The sequence below is a fragment of the Phalacrocorax aristotelis genome, chromosome Z (genome assembly GCF_949628215.1).
Source record: "Phalacrocorax aristotelis chromosome Z, bGulAri2.1, whole genome shotgun sequence".
NCBI classification, from domain to species: Eukaryota; Metazoa; Chordata; class Aves; order Suliformes; family Phalacrocoracidae; genus Phalacrocorax; species Phalacrocorax aristotelis.
This window is the reverse complement of record NC_134311.1, coordinates 59,241,618-59,265,164: the sequence shown is the minus strand read 5'-3', so window position 1 is coordinate 59,265,164 and position 23,547 is coordinate 59,241,618. Positions and strand designations below refer to the sequence as shown.

At 37.3% G+C, this 23,547-nt stretch overlaps 1 protein-coding gene across 5 annotated transcripts in view; it reads left to right on the top strand.

Annotated features, from left to right (window-relative positions):
• RNF180 (ring finger protein 180) overlaps positions 1–23,547 on the top strand; it is a 99,304-nt gene that overhangs the window by 46,497 nt on the left and 29,260 nt on the right. For all 5 annotated transcript variants that reach the window (XM_075078614.1, XM_075078619.1, XM_075078616.1 and 2 more), the window contains exons 5-6: positions 5,709–5,934; positions 10,645–10,770. In XM_075078614.1, coding sequence (XP_074934715.1) covers positions 5,709–5,934; positions 10,645–10,770 — 352 coding nt within the window. The remainder of the gene's footprint in view (positions 1–5,708; positions 5,935–10,644; positions 10,771–23,547) is intronic.

Genomic DNA, 23,547 nt, shown 5'->3' with positions numbered 1-23,547 from the left:
CGTGGCAGTAGGTAGCTCCAGAGGGCTGCTTGTGCTGTTTTGCTGTGTTTCAAAGTTTTTGGCTTATCTTTGGATTTTTCTGGAATGTTGTGTGGGGAGAAATTTAGAGTGCAGGGAGTTCAGACTGAATTATTGATTTGTACAGATATTTAAGCCATGAGCATTGGCATCTCTGCCCTATTTTGATTTATAAGTTTCAAGCTTATTTGCCAGTCACCTGAAAAGATGCCCTTTTGCACGCATCATACCAGTCAGCCAAAACAGAGTGCTGAAAGGCATACAAACCCTGGTGGACCTTGTGGCCTGATTTGGAAGAACTTACAGTAGTTTAGCTAGTAAATATTTTTGGTAGGGTTTTTTCCACATTTTAAAATTGGACTTCAATTTGTTTTTTGAGTTTGCTTTTGAAACTCCATAAAAAGTCACCAGTTCAGTCTGCAGAAATTAGGCTAGATAAATTCTGTTCAAAGCAACAAAGCACATGCAGGCTTTCCCATAGGGATGGCACTCATTTCAGTCTCCGTACTCAATCTAGCTGTCAATTTTTATGAAATTTTCAGGAAGCCAGTATACCTGAGGTCACAATTGTGTCAGATTTGGTTACAATTGACTAGTGGGTCAAAACCTGTTGTGGGACAACCTGACAGATGTATAGACATGGCACTCCCATAAGCTGCATTTCTGTTGGAAATAAGGCTAAACCCACTGATTTTTTTTCCCAGCAGCAACCAAGAAGTATTTATTTCTTTTTGATCCATATCTGTACTAAACAGGATCTACATTCATTCTTTCAAACTTTTTGAGACCTGGAGTGTATGATTCTGTTTATAGAGTATAAATGAAGGCTTAAAGTCAATTTAGAGCTACAAATCGTTGTAGATTTATTTACGTACAGTTTATGAATAGTGTGGAGCAGATTACTGAGAGGCAGTTTCCAAGAGAACAAAGGAAAGTACGCATACTGTGCTCTTTCAAAATGTGAGATATGCAAATGTGCAGCAAATTAGGTCTTCCTCCTGGTTTGTGAAATGTGGCTTCTTGAGCCTCCCACACCACTGTTCGCCTTTGAGGTACTGTTTAAGTTACTGTTCATGTAAGAGAACAGTGAAGCAGTTGCCACTGCAGAGAGACTAGTTTCATCCACCTTTACATTAAGCATATAAGGACAGAAAGAATTTTTTTCCTGTCCTAACCAGTTTATGTAACATTTAACAGAATATGTATTATGATCACCACATATGTCGATATCTTTAGTGAGGAATTATTGAAAAAGTTTATCATTGTCCATTGGAGCATGTGGTCACTGTTACAAGTGCAGTCTGGAATAGGATCTCCACAGTTTTATGGCAAGGGTGAAAAACCTTTCTCATTTGAAGAGAACTTTTGAATGGATTTGGTGGGCTACACACTAATAATGCATCTGTCTTGTTTCCCAAGTCTCCGTTTCACAGGGCTCCCCATCACTCTTACACAATTGTCTGCACTGTCTTTTGCTGCCCAGCCATTTCACAGTGCACATTACTACTCAGGCCAGCATCTCACAGTGCTAGGTGTTTCTCTAGTCCCCCCTACTGCACAGCACTGTGCTACTTAGCATAGTCCATCCCAGACTATACAGATTATTCCTCATTCTTAGTACCACAATGCTGCAAAGCACTCCCCTGAAAATGGCATGTCCATGCGGAATAGCTTATCCCTGACCGTGCTTTCACACTAATTTAATTTAGATGGGGAAAGAGATTCTATGGCATTCTTCTATTTTAACTCTTGTTTAGTAGAAGAATGTAGCCCTGTAAAACATAAATCTGCTGCTGCTGTCATTTCAGGGCAATTTATTGGCACAATTGTTATGCACTAATAGTAAGTCAGCTACTAATTAATGCGGAGTTGTGTTTGCATTGACAAAGCATCCACAGGTATCTTTAGGCTTTCATTCTTCTGTTTAAAAAGTGAAATATATGGAAAACTTCCTCTAATGTTTACTTAACTTCAAGGCCTTTTAAAATATTCCACCTTTGTTCATTAATCTTTGCGGGATTAATATTTATATGAAATACAGTTTTATGTATTTGTTCCAAGTTTTATTTCAGGCAGTTATCTTTGCAAGACAATCATGTGAAGATAGAACTGAGGTTTTTCTTGGTCATCATTCCATTTAACTGTGGACACTTTTGAGCTTACAAAGCATTCTAAATTGGTTGGTTTAAAATGAAAGGTCTCACAAGGTTTTTTTCATAGTTTGGCATTTTGGAGCAAATGTTACATGTTCTTTATTTAGTTTTGTCGCTGTTCTGGTCATATTCCTATATTTTACTCTGAATCTCCTTTTACTGGTAGCATACATATAGAAAGTTTTCCTGTTAGTGTCTATATCCATTAGTTCTAGGTCTTTGACATGATTACAGGTAAATCTTACATTAAATATCATGTTATTCATTGATGCATGTGTTCTTTCTGAATGTAGGACTGAATCAAACACTGTCATGGAGTCCAGCCAAACTACTGTTCCTCTCCCTTTTTTTTTTTTTTTTTCCTTAGAATCCTTCTTCTGTCCACCTAGTGGTATATCAGGGGTTACCATCAGGCGATACTGTCAGTATTAGCAGTTCCCATGTGGCTGGGAAGATGGAAATTTTTGAAGCCTCTTACCTTTCTTTTATTTCTTAGAGGTAATAGTTTAGCTTTCAAGGTTTTCCTGTTAGTATTTAGAAATCTTTTACTCCCGTCACTGTCCTTGATGTCTACATGGCCTTCCTTAATTTTGTCTGTACTATAATCCTTCAAGAACAACATTCAGGTTTATGCTTGTAAAGCTTTCAAACACCAAAGCTCTGGCTCTAGTTGGAATATACAGGCAATGCTTAATTGCAAATGGAAAATCATGCCTGTTTAAATTATTATACAGTAGCTACTTGCGTAATGAAGTTCCCCTAATTTTAGCTTTGCAGCACTAAATGATGCTGTGTGCCTAGATAGGTCTTTTAAGAAGGGATGCAAAGCTGTAGAAAAGACAGCTCTTCCTCTGATCCACTAAAATTACTCTCAACTAGAGCCAGAGCTTTTTTTTGCAGTTGGGTCTGAGATTCTCCTGTCTGTGCATCTTACCATGATTACAAACCTACCTCAGAAGCAACCACTACCCTTGAGTCCTCAGCCATTTTACCTCTAGTTCCCTCATTTACTTAACTGGCTCATGCAAGGTGTTTAACCTACAGCCAATGAGACAGGCAGTTCCTCTATACACATTGTGTATTTCCTTTCCAATCAGTGCTCATCAAAACCACTCAGCAAACGCCCCCTGTACCATAATTTCATTTTGTGTGAGGTTTTAATTATGATTTTGTCCTTACATAGAATCATTTAGGTTAGAAAAGACCTTTCAGATCATTGAGTCCAACCATTAACCTAGCACTGCCAAGTCCACATGGCTGGGTTGGAGGGGGTTGTTATTGTCACAATGTATTAGTGTTTCATAATTTTTGCTGAAGTCATCTCTGTCTTGTATTAAGCTCAGACTACTTTCCTCACTTTCTGTGCCAAATTATTTTCCACTTTTTGACAAAGAAATGGTGTTATGAAGCATCCTTCCTTCTAGAGTTACCTAGCTGTAATCAATTCTCAATTACCTTTTGCCATTCTGTTCTGGTGTTGTTGTCTGTGCTGTAAAAATCTGGGTTAAACAGCGTTATCGATTAGTTGTTACGAAGTGCTGCTCTAACACTTTCCTACAGCATGGTAGAAGTATTAGTCCCAGTTGTTACTGTCTGGGACTAGCTTCTACAGATGCTAGAGAAGCTAGAAACTAGTCGCAGACAGACCTGCAACAGCTGCTTGTCAGTACAACCTACTTGCCTCTGCAGTAAATTTCAGTACACATTGAAGTTTTCTGGGCCCGTCTCAAGTCTGGCATGGAGAAAATCAAGCTGGAGTAATAAATGCTGAGGTAAGTGCTACAAGAGCCACACAGTTATTGATGCTTAGGGTTGCACAAGAGCTTACGTTTGGACACAGTGGTAAACCCAAACAGTCTCCATGCATTTATGTCACAGCAGGCCAGAATTTATAAGCACTCTTGGCACCTGGTACTCTGGAAAGTGCAATGTGAAGGCTCAGCTGGACTGGCAGGACAAGTGCTTATCTAGAACTGATAAATTCTGGCTAAGTACTTCTGCTCTTTATTTTTAAATGCATTCCACAGTACCCATACTGTTAGGGCTTATTCATTATTTGCAGTGTTCAGTATCCCAGGCAGAAGAGGACTGTCTGTAATGAGACATAACAGAAATCCAAACCAGTAAGCCATACATGTAATCATCTCTGAAACAGGTCTAGAGAATCCCATCTCTACACTAGGCACAAAATAACAATTGTCATTAATATTTGGTGCATCAGTATCAGGCAGTGGTTGTCTGCCATGGCCTATGATTGTCAAAAGTGGCCTGTGTAATACACAGGTAGCAGGTATGCAATTTAGATGCCCGTCAAGCAGCTGCTCTGGCACAGACTAGTATTTATTGGGTAGAAATGCATCAACAGGTGTGCTTAATGTCAATAATAGGTGTCTGGAAGGACTAGTAGGACTAGCGTTGCAGGATTAGGAAAGAGGTAGGTACAGAGCAGTGGTTGAGCAAGGGACAAGAGAATATTAAGTATTGGTAGTGGAGGTTGCAAGAAGTTACTGATACTACAGAGCAGCTGCAGATTAAGACACTTAAACTGAGATCATTAGGCAAGGATAGGGAATTTGGAACAAGAGCCATGAGAAAAGAGTTGATATTCAGCAGTGTCTGACACCTTCCTCTGAACTGGTTTTTTCCTGGTTCATCTCTTGGATATTAGGCTATGTTGGGTTCCATTAGCTGTGAAACAGAGAGGATGGATAAAGGAGCTAGAGCAAAGTCAATGTCTCTTGTGTGGCTCCCATACAGATGAAAAAAAAAGATTTTTTTTTTAAGCCAAAAACCCTGGATGCCATTAGTATACATGGATTACGTGGAAAGGTTTAGTCGTCTTACACGAGCAAAGCAGGAACCTAGCAATGTACGCAAGTTGTTACACTCATATGGCGTGTACACCGTTTGGGAAGTCCAGCTATGGGCCCCTACAAAGATATCAATGCAAGGAAATTCAGAACATACATGCTGGCAAAAACAAGCAGTTACCAAATGTGTTAGGGTTTCCTAGACTTCCTACTCTACGATTTAGATTCTGCATTGTAGTAATGAAGCTGTGGCTTGTGTCAAACTGTGAGTCATTATTCTTCCTGAAACATGCCCTTCACAAATTACCTTTCAATGGCAGAACAATCCACAGGTTATTTTTAGAGTTTTTTGTTTTGTTTTGCCTTTCTTGGCAAAGTAACCAGGTATTTTGGTAATAAAGTTAGAAATAAATTTTTAACATTTGTTTTAAAAGAAGAAATTTGATCATAGTACAGTTTTACTTAGCCTTTTGGGTTTTGTTATTTGCTTCTTTTACTGTCTTGTATGATTTTTGTTCTGTTTTCCCAGAGAGCGCTTGTTGTGACATTCCTGTCTTACCAGTATCTTTCATCATCTCATTAAAAGCAACCTGTATTAAAAATTAAGAATATCACCAGTCTATACCAGCTTCTTAAGCATTATTTGAAGTCCTTCCTGCCGCCTGCTTTATCCAAAACAGTTATAAGCTGAGCCATGAAAAGATGTTTTCTTTTTCTTTTCTTGCAGACTGCAAATGATAACCTGCATACAGACGATGAGCATGAACTCAGAAGAGATAAAGAAAGCTATCTCTGTGCAGTGTGCCTGGACATTTATTTCAATCCTTACATGTGCTATCCATGCCACCACATCTTTTGTGAACCTTGCTTAAGGATGCTTGCCAAAGACAATCCAGCCAGCACTCCATGTCCACTGTGTCGCACTACAATTGCCAGAGTCTTTTTCCAAACAGGTATAAAACTGAAAGTTTTTACAATACAGAAAAATATTTGTAACTTTTCTTCCTGTATTTCTGGCCTCAACAAATATGTAGTTAAAAGTATAGTAAAACCCTGTTAGCCAAATATAGTAATAAAAAGAAGAAAGAAAAAAATAATAATATGCAATGGGCCACATCCAAAATGCATGCAGAGCAAAATTTGGTGATGTTAATTCACTCTGAGGTTTTCTTTGCATTTAACTCTTCCTAGGACTATTCTATGCAGGCTTTCTTCGGTGGGAAGAAACTATTCTAGATGCGTATTTTAAAACATTTTGATTTTTGAATTGAGGTTCTGGTATTTTACATTTCTTTGGTTGCCTTTTGCTAAGAAATAACAAACTCCAAACATTATAAACATTTTCTCAAAACATCCTACCAGAAACGCATTTTTAAAATTACTAACTTAATGACACACACAAAAAAAATGTTCTTTTATTGGTTTTATGACTTCAGTTTAGCTACAAGCAAAAATAAAGGTTGGCAGAACTATCAAATCCTCCTAACTAATTTTGTTTTTGAATTCTCCCTTCCGGGCCTCTTAAACCTTCATCTCTAGTGTTCTTGACTTTTAGCAGTAGGAAAACATGGTGGGTAGGGTGTGTTTGATGTCAGAATGGGTACAGGGACAGAAGAGGTAAAGTAATGCTGTAGACGGGATGCCTGGAACAGCATGAGTTAGTCTTTTATGCCTGGAGCTTAAAAAGGTAAATTCATGCACCACGGATAAAATTGAACGATGATATATGGAGCTTGGCCCTTTACAGCACTTAAAACTGTGCATAGACAGGTCACAAAGTGATGGAAATGACTCAGCCATGCAGGACTGTTTGTTTATTTTTGCATGCTGCAGAGATCTTGCAGTGATCCTCTTTAAACTGGGAGAGTGCTGTGTTGATGACAGGTTGGAGTTGCATGTTACGGTATGATTTCACATTGATCAGCAGAGGTCCCCAGCTTCTGTTTCTGGTTGTGCTCAGGCTCTTCCCCTGCACAGGCACAACTTTGTATAATTTGAAGGGAGACCAGTTCGAGGATCTGACTGGGCTAAATAAGAACTCATTTGGGTGGGCAGGAGACATTTTTCAGACAAACTAATTGCCCCAGCATGGTTCACTGGGGAGCTGATGGTGGACAGGGACAGGGACTGAGTGTGTCAGCACTGCAGCAGGGAAAATTGATGGAAAGATGCAGCTTGAGCACTCTTAGCACCTTGCCTGGCTGGTGTATAGAGGTTTCAAGCTGTTCTCGTTTTATTTACTTAATGTTTCATGCCCGTTTGGATTTGATGTACAGATGAAGTGTGTTTCAGCAGTAGAGAATTACTTTCATTTGGTTTAGGACACTTTAAATTTTAAAAAGCTATTTAACAGATTTGGGGCAGTAACATACTACTGGGGGAGCACAAAGAGAGATGCTTGCTAAAATGTATTTGCAAAAATTTTCAACACATTTAAAGTACTGTCATTTAAGTGAAATATTACCAGGACTATTAGTAACCTTTGAGTACTTAATATACAATGTGTAAAAATACCTGATGGGAGGCAATGAAGAAGAGTGAGCCAGATTCTTCTCAGTAGTGCCCACTAACAGGGCAGGAGGCAGTGGGCATGAGTTGAAACACATGAAATTCCATCTGAACATAAGAAAACACTTTTTTCCTGTGAGGATGGTCAACAAGGTTGCCCAGAGAGGCTGTGGCGTCTCCATCTGTGGAGTCACTCAAAACCAGACGCACTCCTGGGCAACCTGCTGTACCTGAGCATGCTTGAGCAGAGTGGGTTGGACTAGTTGATCTCAAGACACGCCTTCCAACGTAACCCATTCTGTGAAAATATTAAAAAGGTATGTAGGTTTTTTTAGGAAAAGGATTTGTGTGGTTGAAGTGTAAATACAGTGTCATAAATATATAAGTAGAGACTCTACTGTAAATAGAGAGCCATAACAGTATATGAGATGTGTTTAGTATTAACAGCTTCAGATAAGAGAAATCCATATGGCCTTACAGCACCTATTTGTATATTGCTATTCAGTATATAGCAATATATGCTTGACTTAGCAATATATTTGAAAGTAGATACACTAAATTTACTTTGTATTACAATGCATATATTAAGAAAAATATTTTGTAATTTCCCAGTGCATAACATATTGAGCAGCATTTAAATCAACCAAGAAATATTGATGATAATATTGTATCCATAGAGAAATTGGTAAAATCAACACATTAAGGAAGATGGATGGTGCCAGACCAATATAAAGGGTAGCAAATATTTTTCTTGCTCAGGAGATTTATTAGGCCTTTTAAAAGTTATGCTAAAGTCACTGCTTTTAGAGGTGTGTGCAGCCAGCAAAGCAAAGTTGCCAGCATTCTTTACATATTTCTCCAATGCTACAGCTGGGATGTCTTATTTCACTCACTGATTTATTCTGGTTACTTTCTGCAGCTTTCCTTTTGTATAACTGGATTTTATTTTACAAGAATATCTCAAAAAGAAAATATTTAAGGATATATTCAGAAGTTCACTTCTTAGAGCGTACAGTTTTGCAAACAACGTAACTTCAACAGAAGGATGTGTGTAATGTCAAAAAAAGATGAAAGCTAACAGGTCAATTATTCACCATTTATGAAGAAAAAGAGTGCTTAAGCCAGAGCTACAAAGCTGGATGTGACCCGCGAGGATACTTCCTCTGGCCTGTTGCCTTCATCAAAGGAGCCTTTTCCACTGGTTCCCTTGAGAGTGAGTTCCAGTCCAGACAGGTTGCTCTGATGATGTCCGCCATGCATTCCCATCTTTCTTAAAAGCCCTTCTTCCATGAGGATAAACACACATCTGGTCAGATGATAAGGTGCCCAGGGTACACCACAGACAACAGTTTTTGATCTGATTGCACCAACCCAGTTTAAGTAACTGTCTTCTAAATGCCTCTCCTATCAGGGGAAAGAGTGAGCCAGGGACTGGCTTCCATTTATACAAACTTTCACTGGTGTTAACTGTTTCCAAGAAGGGCAGATCTGGCACTCACGTACAGTAAATCCACCACTTTGGAGAAACGCAGTTTCAGTGTAGTGGTTGTACATGGGAAGTCCAGGCAAATGGCAGGGAAAGGGTCACATACATGCAGAAAGACAGGTGGCCTGGTCAGCCTGAAAGGATTTTTAATTAAAAGCCTAACAAAGAAACTGTCTAAAAGCCAGTAAGAGTTGCAACCACTGCCTTTTCTGAAAAACAGGGATTAGGTGCCTCACCAGAGGTTTCGGTGTTTAAATTTGGACAACAAAGTTGAAATAACTGAGTCGATTTTAATGGCTTGTAGAAGGAAACTAGAATATTCTCTGTTCATGCTGTGAGAGGCAAGCACATCAGAGGCTATTTCTCTGAATCCGAATAGTACTTAATCCAAATATTCAGTAGCATATAAAGCTCTTATATAAAAATTAAAAATACACAACTTGTTCCTTTTACATTTAGGAGAGAAAATTACCTCTTTTCCTTCACTGACAGAGTTTTATGGCTGCAGTAGCACTGTTCTCACATAATGATATAGAAGGATTTGGAGATTTCTGTACTCTGCAAGTCTTTGGTAGCCTCTTTCCACCTGTATTCTGACATGGTGAAATACAGAATAATTTTTAGAATAAGACCAGCATTTTTTTTCTGCTTCAAATCTGCTAATGCTTTCCTCTTACATAGAAAAAGCTGCTGCAACCAAAGTGCATTTGGAATTTTTTCTTCTTTCTGGAGCCTTCTCACAAAAAGCTTAGCTTTCTCAAATTTGCCAGAGAAAAAGATTTGATCCTTTCATGAAATATTTATTATTGAAATAGGATGTGTAATTGCAATGAACCATAATAATACATAAGCATCTTCAAAGATCTGTGAAGGGACTTTTCTTTCTTTTAAGGTACAGCAGGAATTATGGTAGCAGCTGCTATTAGTATTTATCTGGAGCCAAAGGGGTTTTGAAGTTTTCCCTGTTAACTACTATCTTGGCAACTCTGCCTGTTATCAGCAGATCCCTTCTTTCCTCTTGTAGGAAAACATGTTATTTTAAAATTCTTTCCAGTGTTGTATTGCTATGGATAGGTTAGTTTTGACAATTTTGAGTTGCAGTCCAGGTAGATATTTCCGCAAATTATATTCAAAGGAGCTGATGATTTATTGAGATTAATAAATTGTCAACTCTTGCAATGTGTCATTAATCATTCTACAAATGTGTTCGTAATTCCTTTTAATCCACAATATTTAAAAGATTAAAAAAAAAAAAATTCAGACTTTTCACCTTTCCTTGTAGTACTGACTGTTACTGAGTGATGGTGTTAAACAAAAAACAATATGAACTGAGAATTAATACCACAGTCAGCTTGATAGACGTCATTTTCATTCTTAGAGGTTATGATAGTTTTGTAAATTAAGTAGCCTGATTTATTATGTACTTCATTGTGCTAGAATTTGACATCATCTTTCCTAAGTGCTTTTTTTCTGAGCAACAGAATCAAAACAGCATGATTGACTTATTTTTGCTTGGGTTTATGTGATTTTAAAACAATTTAAGAGATGTTATAATGAGAAAAAGGATTACACAGTAGATAAGGCATTTTTATTTCATAGTAGAAACACAGTAAATTATTGCTATATTTGCAGCACTGATGTACACATTCTTTCCCATTAATTATTGTAGAACTGAACAACTCTACCAAATCTTTTTTCCCTACGGAATATTTGAAGTTAAAAGAAAATTTTCAAAAATCAAATTCTGCAAAATGGCCTCTACCAAGCTGCAAGAAAGCTTTCAGAGTTTTTGAAGGTAAGTTTTTAAAATTTTGCCTAAAATTCAGTCAGTTGTGGCTATAATATTTGAAATAAGTCTCTAGCTAAGATATGCCATTGGAAATCAGAGATGGATTATTATTAAAGTAGAGATGAGTTAAATTATCCTGATTGACCCACACACAGTACTCTGAATCTAAAGATAAACTGGAAATTGTAAAAAGACAATTTGTGTGTGTACTTCTTATGTATTCTTAAATCTTTAATTTTGTGCACATTATCGGGATAATTGCATGTAGTTTCCTGTTCAGAAAAATTTGTGTCTGCATAGTGGAATAAAGAAAATTACTCTGGGGGAAAGTGACGAGTTCTGAGTGCGATCAATAAAGACATCTCAAAAAATAATCAGAATCAGTCTTTTATGAAAGAAGTAATATAAAAAAGTTGGAATAATATCGTATATACTATTCTGTATGGCTTGTTTTAGACATACAAAATAGAGTAAAGGCTCTGGATGGTTTAGCTTTGTTTTCTGCATATTATTGAAGAAAGCTTAGTCTTGTTCCTACTTTAACACTTAAACATTCTCATCATTATTAACTGGTTGTTAACTGAAAAACATTTAAGTTGGACTACTGAAATGTGGAATTCACTGTTTACCCATGTTTCCGTGTTTTCAGTCTAATGGCCTTTTTTCACCAGGCCTCATATACATTTATTTACATAGTTATTTTCTGTAGTGCTGAGTCTTGCCAGCAGATATGTTTTTCCTGTTTATAAGAACAATATAGGTTGCTTCTAAAAATATGTGGAAAAAATAAAACAGGGCATATTGCTTTTGTGATTCTACCCAGGCCTTTCTACAGGTCAAATTTGATAAATACTGATCCTCCACTTACAAAACTGTGTCACACAAGGTCATGATTTGATACTGAAAATAACAAGAAACACTCCTAGCTATCAAAAATGAGCAAACTTGAGAAGTTTGAGGACTGGTAGATCATCTTTGGTATTGTGCAGACGGGAAGCTGTTGGCAGGAGAAACAATGATGAGTATTTCTTTAACAGCAGATAATGTAGTGTAGATTTGATACTGAGCTTATTGGTTTATTGTAATACATTATGTATGTGACATAGTTCGTATTTGTCCCATAGTGCCATATGAATTATGTCTTTTATAAATATGAAAAGCTACCATGCTGACCTTTGTACAAAACATAAATAATTAAAAGTAAAAGGAAGCTCTGGAGAGGTCGTACAGGTTCAGTATTGTGCTACTTGAAAATGGACATGTCATTCCAGAAAGGTAATTCAGAATGCTGGATCTCCAAATCCAAATGTGTGTCTCCAAATGATAGCCTAAAAGTCCCACACCAAATAGGAACATGATTAGATCTAGTTATTAGGAAACCTGAACCACATAGCTGTGTGAAACTTTGTCTTTGCCTTACTAAATGCAAGTGTTGCTGCCACGTCTCTGTCTTCTGACTTTTGATTTAAATAAAAGCTACTTCAGGGTTTGTGTCAGCTCAAAATGCAAGTGTATAATATTTTCTTCCTAGGCTGCTTTTTTGGGCTTACATCTAAACTGTGCTTGGCAGCTCCTAAAGTTCTGTATTTGATTTTCTTAAATTTGCTTATGTTCCCTGCCTCAGGAGGCTCCCAGGGACTTTACAGGCATAGAAGACTGAGCATACTGGCAGCAAAAGAATTCTGACGCCATATTAGATGCCCTCCCAAATGCAAACCATAATATCATTGAGAGTGGTGGGGGAAAAAAAGGCTACTTAGATTAAGTTGTGTTTGATTAGGAAGGTAACAGCCTAATAAGATGTTAGAGTTCCAGAAGGCAAAATACAAAGAATGGGAAGAAGAACAGGCTGGGTACATGAGTAGAGTGACTGGAGTGAAAAGGTATATGATTACAGTGCTTAGAAAGTGAAAAAAAAAATTGCAGGTTTGCATGAGAGAATAACTGCCTCTTTATAAGACAATACTGCATTGTCAAAGAAGAAATTCTGTAGCCCTGTTAGAAATGCATATGCGCTTTTGTCTAGTTCATATCCAGCAGGCTCAGTGGTCACAGGGAATCTACCATCTCTTTCCAAACTTCGTATGATTCCAGTTGTCCATACGACCAAACCTCTTCCACATTATTATTGTAATACTTCTCACATAAAAGATGGTAAACTTTGAACAGTAAACTGCTCATCAGAGATGCTAGGCCTAGACCTAATTAGATTGGGATGCAGGGAGAGAAGGATGGCTGTTGAGAATCTTGGATTACATAGAAGATTTATTAGTTTGAACTAGTTCAGACTTTCTGAACGTTGCAGGACTGCTAGATAAAATCAAGCATCTTATATTTTTCCTTACCTTTTGCCCTGAACTGATTCACTGAGCCAAACAGATTTTGTAATCAATATGTGAGTCTTCTTTCATATGAGAATTTCCACAAGGAATGTAAAATTATCTTCTAACTGAAAAAAACCCCAAACATCCATAGCTTTTGAGATTTTATACAAAAAGTAAGAAACCTCAGAACTGGAGCACTTTTGTGCTTTCAAGCTGATGAATAATGCTCCAGAGCACTTTGTCCTTATTCTGCACTGTATTTTTTTTTGTAATTAAAATTATTAACAGTATTCCCATTTTTTTAATAAACATTGCATATGGCATTGCTCTGTATATGGTATACTGTATTTGGTCAAGGATAGATTAATGATAAAATAGAAATGCTATTCAAGATTGAAAGCAAATTTTCTTTTTGCCATTCAGATTTTTAGTAGATGTGAAAGTTAAGAAGCTAATTTTAAATATTCCTCTAAAATGTTTTCTGTTTTATGTGAGATAAACAAAGATATTACATTTAGTTATTGTTTTGAGTATTGGAACTTTTAAAAAATGTAATTGCACAATAGAAATAACATCTCAAATAATGGTTTCCTTAAATAGATTTAAAAATAAATCAATGGTGTGGTCTGAATAGGATAGCTAAATAGGAAATATGCTCAACTGGATCCTGTTATAATATATTTATAGTTTAATAACATCGTAAGTGTAGCCTTTGCATGCCATTACATTGGAGTTGCATTCTATAAACACTGTACAGTCACAGAGGTTCACAAATTAAGGGTAAGTCTCCAAAAGTAATTTGATACCAGAAATGTGGACTAAAAGAAGTGTTAAGTATCATTTAAATTGAAAATACGACACTTAATTTGACAGTGACTTTGTTGTAGTCAAGCACAGAATTAAAAAAACAGACTGAGACAGTTAGTGTACTGGACTGAAGAGGGCACTTTCAGTAGCTTTTGCATAAATAAATGAGATGGAAATACATTGACGAGACCAGACATACAGGATAGAGTAGTCAAGATAGTGGTGGTAATCTTGTAAAAGGGTGCTGGCTGTCTGCACGTAGAGAAAGATTGTAGACATGCCTGAAGATAAGTACGTGGCTAGGTGTTCAGAATGAGAGAAGGGTATTATGAAACCTCTTGAGTTACAGCCCTTGGTAACTTTCAAGATATAATTATTCCTAGGCTAACAGGAAATTCCCTTCAACTGTTTTTACGCTAACATTTTTATTTAAAGTATGATTATTAAATTGAAAGTAGGAAAGTCTATTTAGAAATAGAGTAATTATTTTTATGGGTTTTTTTTAAATGCTTAATCTAGAGAAAATTCCGTGTTGGATACAATAAAATCAGTGCTAGTTCTTTACTGATCTAATCTGTTTAGTGACTTAATAAAAAGCTATTGACCCCTGTTTCAGTCAGGGATTGCAAGATACAGTGTTTTCAATGCCTGCTAATACCAGTAGAAATTCCCACTACCCCAGTAGGTCACATCTGCCATGCCCTTTTATGTAATCATTCGGTAGAGAAAAAGGTATGCAATTTCCTACATATTTTGAAAGAAATGTTGTGAAAGTGAAAGCTTTTAATAATACCTGTTGATATATTTGTGTATCCTGTGTTTAAAATTGGGGTACAACACTTTAAAATCTACTTTCTTGATTCATGATTCCTGTTATAATGATTTTAGTTAGATAGGCAATAAAGGAAGGATGTTAACAGCTGTGAAAGTTTCCAGCAATAAAATTACCTCAACTAGATTTTATCTTCATAGTTCTCTGTTTAAAAAGAAGGAAAAAGCAGTACTGGTTTTCAAGTTTCTGATGCTGTGATTTACTGAGAAGGAAAACAAGATAGATGTTTCTGAAAATACAGGGTGCAGCATTGATTTTAGCTATAAATTTGTGCTGGTTTTGGCTGAGAAAGAGTTAATTCTCTTCACAGTAGCACCTCTAGTAGCCGGGGACCGTTCCAGCTTCCCACGCTCTGCCACGTGGGCAGGAGGCCGGGAGGGGCGGGGCCACGGCCAGGTCAGCTGACCCCGACTGGCCAATGGGATGTTCACTCCATACCATGTGACGCCACGGCCAGTACCTTAACAGGGCAGTTGGCGCGCGGGGGGGCGGTTGCGGGTCAGGCACTGGCGGCGTCGGGTCGGCGGGCGGTGAGCGGCCACGACACGTGCTGTTGGTTTGGGTTGTTCATTCCCCGTCGCCCCCACCCGCCCCGGGTTCCGCCTCGCTCTCGTTATTTTCCTTTCATTGCATTGTTGTTGTTGTTGTTGTTTTATTTTAATTATTAAACTGGTTTTATCTCAACCCACGAGCTTTACCCTTCTGATTCTCTCCCCCATCCCGCTGGTGGGGGAGTGAGCGAGCGGCTGTGTGGGGCTGAGCTGCCGGCTAAACCACAACAAAAGTGTAATGCTAGAGTGTAAGAAGTCTCTCAGAATAATCCTTATATTGAGCTATTTTTCCCAAGTCCTGCTATTCCGTCCTTCCTTATTGCACTCTTTTCTTTCAGTTAATTTCCTTACTTTCGTATTTCTTTGCTTTAAATTGTTTGTTCCTTTGTCATACTACTCAAGACTGCAGTTGTGGGACGGTGCAATGCTTCTTCACCAGAAGGCTTTCCATTTTTAGCCAGGATCCATCAGATTCTTCAATATAGCTTGTGGAATAACAAAAAGCTGATTTGCACACATGCATTTCTCACAAGATGCATTTACAGTCTACAGCCTTCACAGTAAGTGAATTTTCTGCCTCAAGGAGACACATTACTGGGAAGCGTTGTCCTTGAGCATCTGTTGTGCCTATAGTACACTAAGCCAGAAAACTCAGAATCCAAGCACTGCTGGTTAAGTGTTTCTTATGTCAGCTGCGCTGACGGCAACTTTGTCATTTTGCTGGTTTGTCAGCACTTAGATCCTAATATTTGCACCCATTTTCCTTGCCCACAAGTCCTTTCAGCTCGAACAGGTCACTGGTAAGAAACACAAGCCTGATTTCTTGATTCCAAGGTCCCACTTGGGTCCCATGGAGCAGCTGTGCTCTGACTAGCCTTTAAGCCTTCACTTCTGCACCTCACTGAGCAGAAGTGAATCTGAAAGAAAAACAAAATAAAAAGGAAGGGGAACTTTAAGGTACAAAAGTCAGTGCCACAGAGATGTCCTAAGCTCCAGCCCTATTAGCACTGCCACTTCCTGCTGTTTTGCCAGCAGTGTTAGTACAAAGCATTATGTAAGTATCAATAGCCTGACTTATCTTTTAAGCTGTTTTGCATAGGCTCTTCTTTAGAGACTTCTTCAGAGACACAGTCCCATTAGAAAAGATACTTTGTGGCCTTTTCCCAGTTCTGAAGTCTGCATCCAGAGCTACCCTGTGTAGGAGAGTGATATACCTCTCAGAAATTACAGCAGCTCAGTTATCTCTATTGGTTCATCAGTGCATTGAAGGGAATCAAATTCTAGCTTATCTATATGTGTCATGAAGATTGCTTATTTCCATTTAACAGTGATATTATAAGACTGCTGTACCAGGAATATTAATTGCTATAATTATGCAACACCAAGGATTGTGATAGAATGGCCATGGCAAAAAAAAAAAGCATACTGTAGCCTTTCCCCACATATTTCTTGACATGTTCCTGAATGCATGTTAGATTGGCATCTTTAGTTCTGCTTAGGGAACCAAGTGTTCATACTGGCCGGTAAGACAAACTGAACATTTTAGACTTCTTACGCAGTCATGGTCCCATAGCTGTACCAGAAGGATCCAACTGAACTTGTAGGGGAGTTAGATGTGTTGTGCTTCTTACCCTGCAGCTTACAAATTCCAAAAGCCTTTTAAGAAGGTTTGTTTCTGAAGATGCTTGAAAACACATGGCTGCGTTCAGGATAAGATGGAAAGTCCTCTCATCCATTAATAGCTGGTTAGAAAATGCCAAACAAAGGATGGAAATAAACGATTCATTTTTTTCACTGCAGGGACATTAGCAGTCTGGTCCTAGGTGGGTATATGGTACAGTTCATACTATCCTGCATATTTGTTACTAGAAGTGGAGGTGATACCATTTGGTTACAATACTGCAATATTCAGGATAATAAAAATGAAAGCCATGTGCAAACAGTGGCAGAAGACTCTTGTGATACTGAGTTATATTCAGCAATGTTTACATTGTTTTCCTTTCATTGCAAAAGGAGGTAGTAAACTGAAAGAGTACAGAGAAGATAAATAAGAATGCCAGTTTTAAATTACTTCCTGATGAGGAATGTGTAAATAGATTAGAATGCTTCAGCTAAAACAAGAGATGATTGAAGAGGGAGGATGATAGAGGTAATTAAAATCATGAGAGCCATAGCAGAAGTGAATGAGCTGCTGTTATTCACTGTCTCATAATAAAAGAACTAGAGAAGATTAAATAAAATTATCATGACCCTAGAGCATGGGTTCAAATAATGGCAAATTCTTGGAAGAAAAGTGGAGTAAAGTGTATTAAACTCAAAGATACCACATTTGCCTGTGGAGATCCTTGAACTGCTGGTCCCTGGGAGCTGAGATAGAATACCAGGAAAATATTGCAATATGCTTGCCCTTTACTTTTGTTCTTTCCTTGCCATTCATGAATTCCTCATTCTTTGACCTTGTCAGAGAAAGAATGATAGGGTACGAAGACCTTTAGTCTACTCTTAGGATGCCTGTTCTTATGAGATATCCTACAATTTGATGACAACAGTGTCTTCTGTTACAATTTTAACTTAGGCATCACATAAAAGGATTTTAGGTATTTATCAAATAAGATTCCATAAATACTTCTTATTTGCCTTCTACAGACAATTGAGAACTTTACATAATCGTAGTTAAACCACCTTAGGTAAACTTTGAATTACTAGCTTTATGAAGTGGTAGTCTTTCATCACAGAATCTGCGTAGAGCATAAAATATCTCTTGGCCTTAATTTTTTCTGTTTTGCGTTAGATTCTGCTGAGACTAGTTCACATTATGATGGGTCTCTGTGAACCAGTGGAAGCAAAGATGCCTTCTGTCTTCATCACTGGCAGGAATTAGCAAGTATCTTTCTGTGCATTTTAGTGGATGTGGGGAATGATCCTTGCCAGCTATACCAAACAGAATGGCAAAAAAGATAGATTGTGGCCACTGAGCAATGACAAGTAAAATTGGCTATATTCCTAATTACCTATGAATTCCTAATTAGCTATGATCATGTTTAGTAAAGGTTATTTCAGACATCCTTCCCTATCACGCTCCCCCGATCCACTTAGGACTGAAATGCACTTGCATAGGAGAGCAGTTTGTACTGAAGCAGCCCCTAGAGAATCTCAACTCTGCCGGTATAAACAAATCTTACCTTGAAAGTTTAGTTTGCCTGGTGTTAAGTCCTTTGATTTGATGCCTCATAGAAATCCATTTACTATAAGAATAAGCAAGAATTTTTGTCTGAGAATAGATTGTAGAGGTATCAGTTGGCTTCATAGCTATCAATGAGTTAATAAAGCAGGAAGGACATCTACATTGTTTCTGCTAGCTAACATACCTAATATGCATGTTTCATTCTTCTGTGCCAGTGACACAGATAGGTCCATGCCGTTCCAAAATTTGGACGTGAACACAAGTTCAGTTTGATCCTAGAGCACTTACTGGGTAGAAAACTGCTAAGATTTCTAGAGCAATATGGTACTTGCATAGCATAATTATAAAAAGTGAGGCAATATTTTTTGTGCAAGGCAGATTTCTGAAGTCCCCTAAAAGTGAAAACAAAAGCTGACATTTGAATTTGGTGAAGGAAAAAAGAGGCATGAAAACACTCAAGGTGATGTGTGAGAATAATAAGCAAGAAAAGGTGATCATATTTTTATGATATCAGAGCAGATTAAGCATACATTCTCAAAGAAGCAAGAGATGAGGAAAAAGCAGAGTAAAGTCAGGTGACTTTTGGTGAATATCTTAGCTGAGTAGATAAAGATGGATGTTTCAAGGATATGAAGGCTTTTCAGACAGCTGTTCCCTTAAAACCTTGGTCAGCTTCCTAAAAATTGGTTAAGTACTGTCAGCATCATAAAACTTTCAGTTCAGAAAAAATGCCAGCTTTCTCAAATGGCCTTGTGCTTTGTATTTTTCATTCTCTGGAGGGATTAATATTTCTTTTGTTTGCTCAGATGGGAAGTAGGAATTTTTGGAGTTGACATTAGCTAAAGCTGAATATGAATTTGTTTGAAGATAATGGCATGGTTCCAAGATAGGTCATTCACCAGTTTCTCTGGAGGAATTAAGGGAGGCATGTTGCCAGACAGATAGATTTGCAAATAAACTAGATGCTTTATGTAGATATACACAGCCTTGTCTTACAGAGGGGTGTGGTGAAGCCCTGGCATGCCTATCTTGTGTATTCCCTCTGACCTTTGCTGTCAGACTGACCCTGTCTTAAGACAAATAGAGCCAATTCATTAATTTATTTTTAAGACAGTATTTGCGTTACTATTATCTTACAGCGTTCCACTAAAATTGGCTTAAAATATTAAAGTCTTAAGCACTGAAAAGCTTGTGGACCACAGTGTATAACTCTGCAGAGGTTTTGTTAAATTATCTACAGTATTAAATTAATATTTTTTTAATATAGCAATCACACAAGTCAAGAAATAGGCATCTAAAGAGAATTGAGCAGTATGCCAAGCAGATTTACACTAGAGACAAGCATTGGTATGAGATCATTTTTAATGCAATTTTATTCTTATTCAGTCATCTTGAGCTATTATACTAAGCCTACCTATACATATCAGTAGCTTTTGCCTCTACATATTTTGTTTGGTAGCAGTCTGAACAAATGAAGCCTGAAGCGATGTTAGTAGTTAGGGAGGAGTTGTACGGAAGAGTGAAACTAGAGGAAGATGATGCCATTACAGTAATATGATACAAAAATGGTGAAGGCTCTTATGGTGATAATTTAGCAAGAGTTGCTGACAGCTGATATATAGTATTTGGTCAGCTTGGGACATGACAAATGTAAAGAAAAGATAAATTTGCAACATGATTTTTAGAAATGTTCAGTGATAAAAATAGGAACAGCAGAAGAGGGTATTCATGATGAATAGCGTTCAAGACCATGATGAATAAGAGATTTAGTGAAAAGGCAGTGGAAGAGAAATGGAAAATAGATAAATTAATAAGAACATTCATAGAGTCACAATATTCTAAATACTTTTAAAACTTAATTTTTCATATGGATTTTGGTGCACATATCATGGAAAGTTAAATACTTCAGGTTGCTGTTTGAGATTCCCTGGTTTTCATTGTTTCAGTCTTTGCACTGTCATGGCAAGAAGAGAAGTTGTCCACAAGTTAAATTCACTGTTAAGATACAGTTTATCTACATGCAAATGTGATTACAAATCCCCGTCTTAAAGGCAAATGTGTGAAAATTACCATAACTATAATATGTGTGTCATCAATATAAATGTAGAAAACTTACCTTTAAAATTAAAGGAAGACTTTTTGTGGTCTACAATGTACGCAAACTGTGCATTGACATCCACGATGTGATCTCACAGGGAGACCATGCAGCTTTGTTTCTTGGTATCAGTCTTCAAGACTATAAGGATTGCAGTCAGAATCAGTATCGTGAAGGGGAGGGCAGCTAAAGAAGCCAATGTTTCATTTATTCACAGAGCTGGTTTGCACCCTAAAAAAACAAGAACACACATTTCAGTTACTGTATATTATTTTTGTTTCATCTGTATATTATTTCATCAACCTTAATTGAATTTTGAAATAAAGTGGTTTTAAAGTAGGAGAGTAGGTTTTGCTACAAATCATTTTTAAAAGCTATTACAAGATGTCCTATGTGTTTTGTACTTAGTGTGTTATGGTTTAGGGGAAGAAAGAAAAAGCAAACAAATAATTCACTTGGTTACTTAAAAATATCTGCTTGCAGACTGGCTATCAAAATTCCTTCATGGCTTGCGCAGTCAAATGACTTTTACATTGTGAAACATTAGATTAATTACTCCTGGTTTAGTATGCATCCCAGCACTTAAACTAGCCAATTAGCTTGCAATTGTGAATATTGATAATTATAGAATAATCACAAATATTTGGACAGAGTATGTTTTCTAAGCTCATTCTGCCCTCCCACAGTCCTCTTGCTTATTGATTCATTTACTTCCAGGGAAATAAACAGCCCAAGATAGAAAAATTTTGCAAAATACTCAATGTAAAATGTGTATGCATGCATTTAATGTGGCTTTATGGGTTTTGTCATTTGTTTTTAAAGCTTTCTCTTTTCTTTTCCAATAACCTGATTCTTTGGTAAGATATACTAGCTAGTTTTATGATTTGTGTTTTAATCAGTAAAAGCTGAATTATTAGTCTGTAATAGCAGGAAGTAACTGCCTTCACACATTTTATTTGGTTATTTACTTAATATTCAGAGTGTCACTGTTAATTTATGGCAGAGGCACTATATTTATTATGTCTTAGAATGTGAACTAATGGTAGGAACATGCAAAAAACTTCATTTGTAAACAGTCCTCACTGAAATCCAATGAGCTGTATTTGAATGGGAAAAAAACTCGTCTTCGTTTCGTATCCAGAGTAAAACTGTCAGATCTCTTTGTCAAGTGTAAATATTTGTAATTTTGAATGAATGAAATTTACAGTATTTCACAGAGGAAAAATACTTTAATTGAAAAGTTGCCTTCTCTCTGTCCTGAAGGCCTAGGAGGTGTTAACTGCAGTGATTAACAATAAATGGTCCAACGAAATGCTGAATTAAAGTATGGCTTTTATGTACTGATGGGTAGTATATCACCTTAAACCCCAGGCTTATTTTGGTTACATAACTCTGTAGAAAATGTCAGAGAATAGCTACAAAAAAGGCATAGATTATCATATTTATAATCTTGAAATAATATGGAAAGTTAGAGCAGCATGAAATAAATATTTGTAAGAACTGTAACTGCTACAAGAACTTCTATGAATTTTTTTTTTTTCCTTTTAATTCCTAAGTGATTTCTGGTTCATTTGTGTATTATCTCTTCCCGGATCCATTTAGGATTTATAATGTTTTAAGAGAGTAGAGGTGTTTCTTAGTTATAAGTGCCAATATTTATGCAGATACTAATTAGCAAGCAGCATTATTTGCCTGGTGGTTGATTCTGTAGGACTGCAGTTTTTATAAGCTTTTTGCTTCGACAGATGAAATGTATGTCAGTTAGTGGCATTACCACATTTTGAGATTTCTGCATAGTTTTGTCTGTAGCATGATGTTCTTACATCAAATGCCTTATGAAAGTCACAAAATAAAAAGCTAATTGTAACAGTGGAGAACAGTGGTTCCTAACCAGTCTGTCTTATAAAAAGGAGTGCCCCTTATGCAACCAAATCTTGTGTCCCATATGAAAGGCTTCAGGACATGGCTTTTTCACATTTTCACAATGATCAGTTGTTTTTCTAGACCCTTTGCAGACGATGTTCTTTGACAACTTGAAAAGCAGTTACTGTGTATTCCCCGCTAAATTGCCTGCATGCTGCTTATTTGTTCACATACCAAAGGACTGTGTATCATATGCACAGTAAGTTTGATAAATTGCGTTTTATACATGTGCAAATAACTGCTTACACACAATTTATCTCTCTGGGACTGTCGCAGATGTCAACATTTAAACCAAAAGCCTTGCAAAAGTCCTATAGCTAAAGACAGACGTTGCAGTGAATATAACAATGGTTTCACATAAGGCTTATGTCCAGCGTAAGTACAATCTACACCCAGGTTTTCTAAAGTCCAACTGGTATCAGAAAGTAGGAGTGGATTTTGGGGATGGAAAAGGAGTGCATTAGGCCATTGTGTAAATTTAGTCACACGTGGATATAAGGTGCTGGCAGCCAGTGACAGCCCACAGGTAATATCAGAAGGGCAAAAGCAGAGAAATATTCAAAGAGAGCAGAGAGAAAGTGAGTGGAAGGTAGGAGTAGGAGGTTCTGGTGTGCATCCTGGGGCAAGAGGAATTTGGAATTTGAAGGCTGTCTAGAAAAAAATGAGATTTTTACTTCTGACACAATAGGTGGGTGGAGCTGAAATATCTGAGGCAGGAGAGTAGGGAGGTTCAAGCGCTTCATGTAGGAGAAGGAGAAAAGCTAAAACTCTGGATCTAGGAAGTTTGGTGATTGGTTTGAGTGGCCTTGGTTTGGGTAAGGAACTGGATGCATTGGGCATTTGAGTGTGGTGGAGGGCTTGAGACATGAGATCTGGAGTCAGTGAGACGTGCTTGCAGGCATTCACACAGGGTAAGTGCCATACTCTCATAAACCTCTCTAGTAATATATGCTTTTTTTTTTTGTTGGAAATACAGATCTCACAGCTCACATTAACTAGCAAATCTTGCAATGTCACTATTACGTTAGCATAACCACAATATGATGCTGCATGATGTGCATATAGGA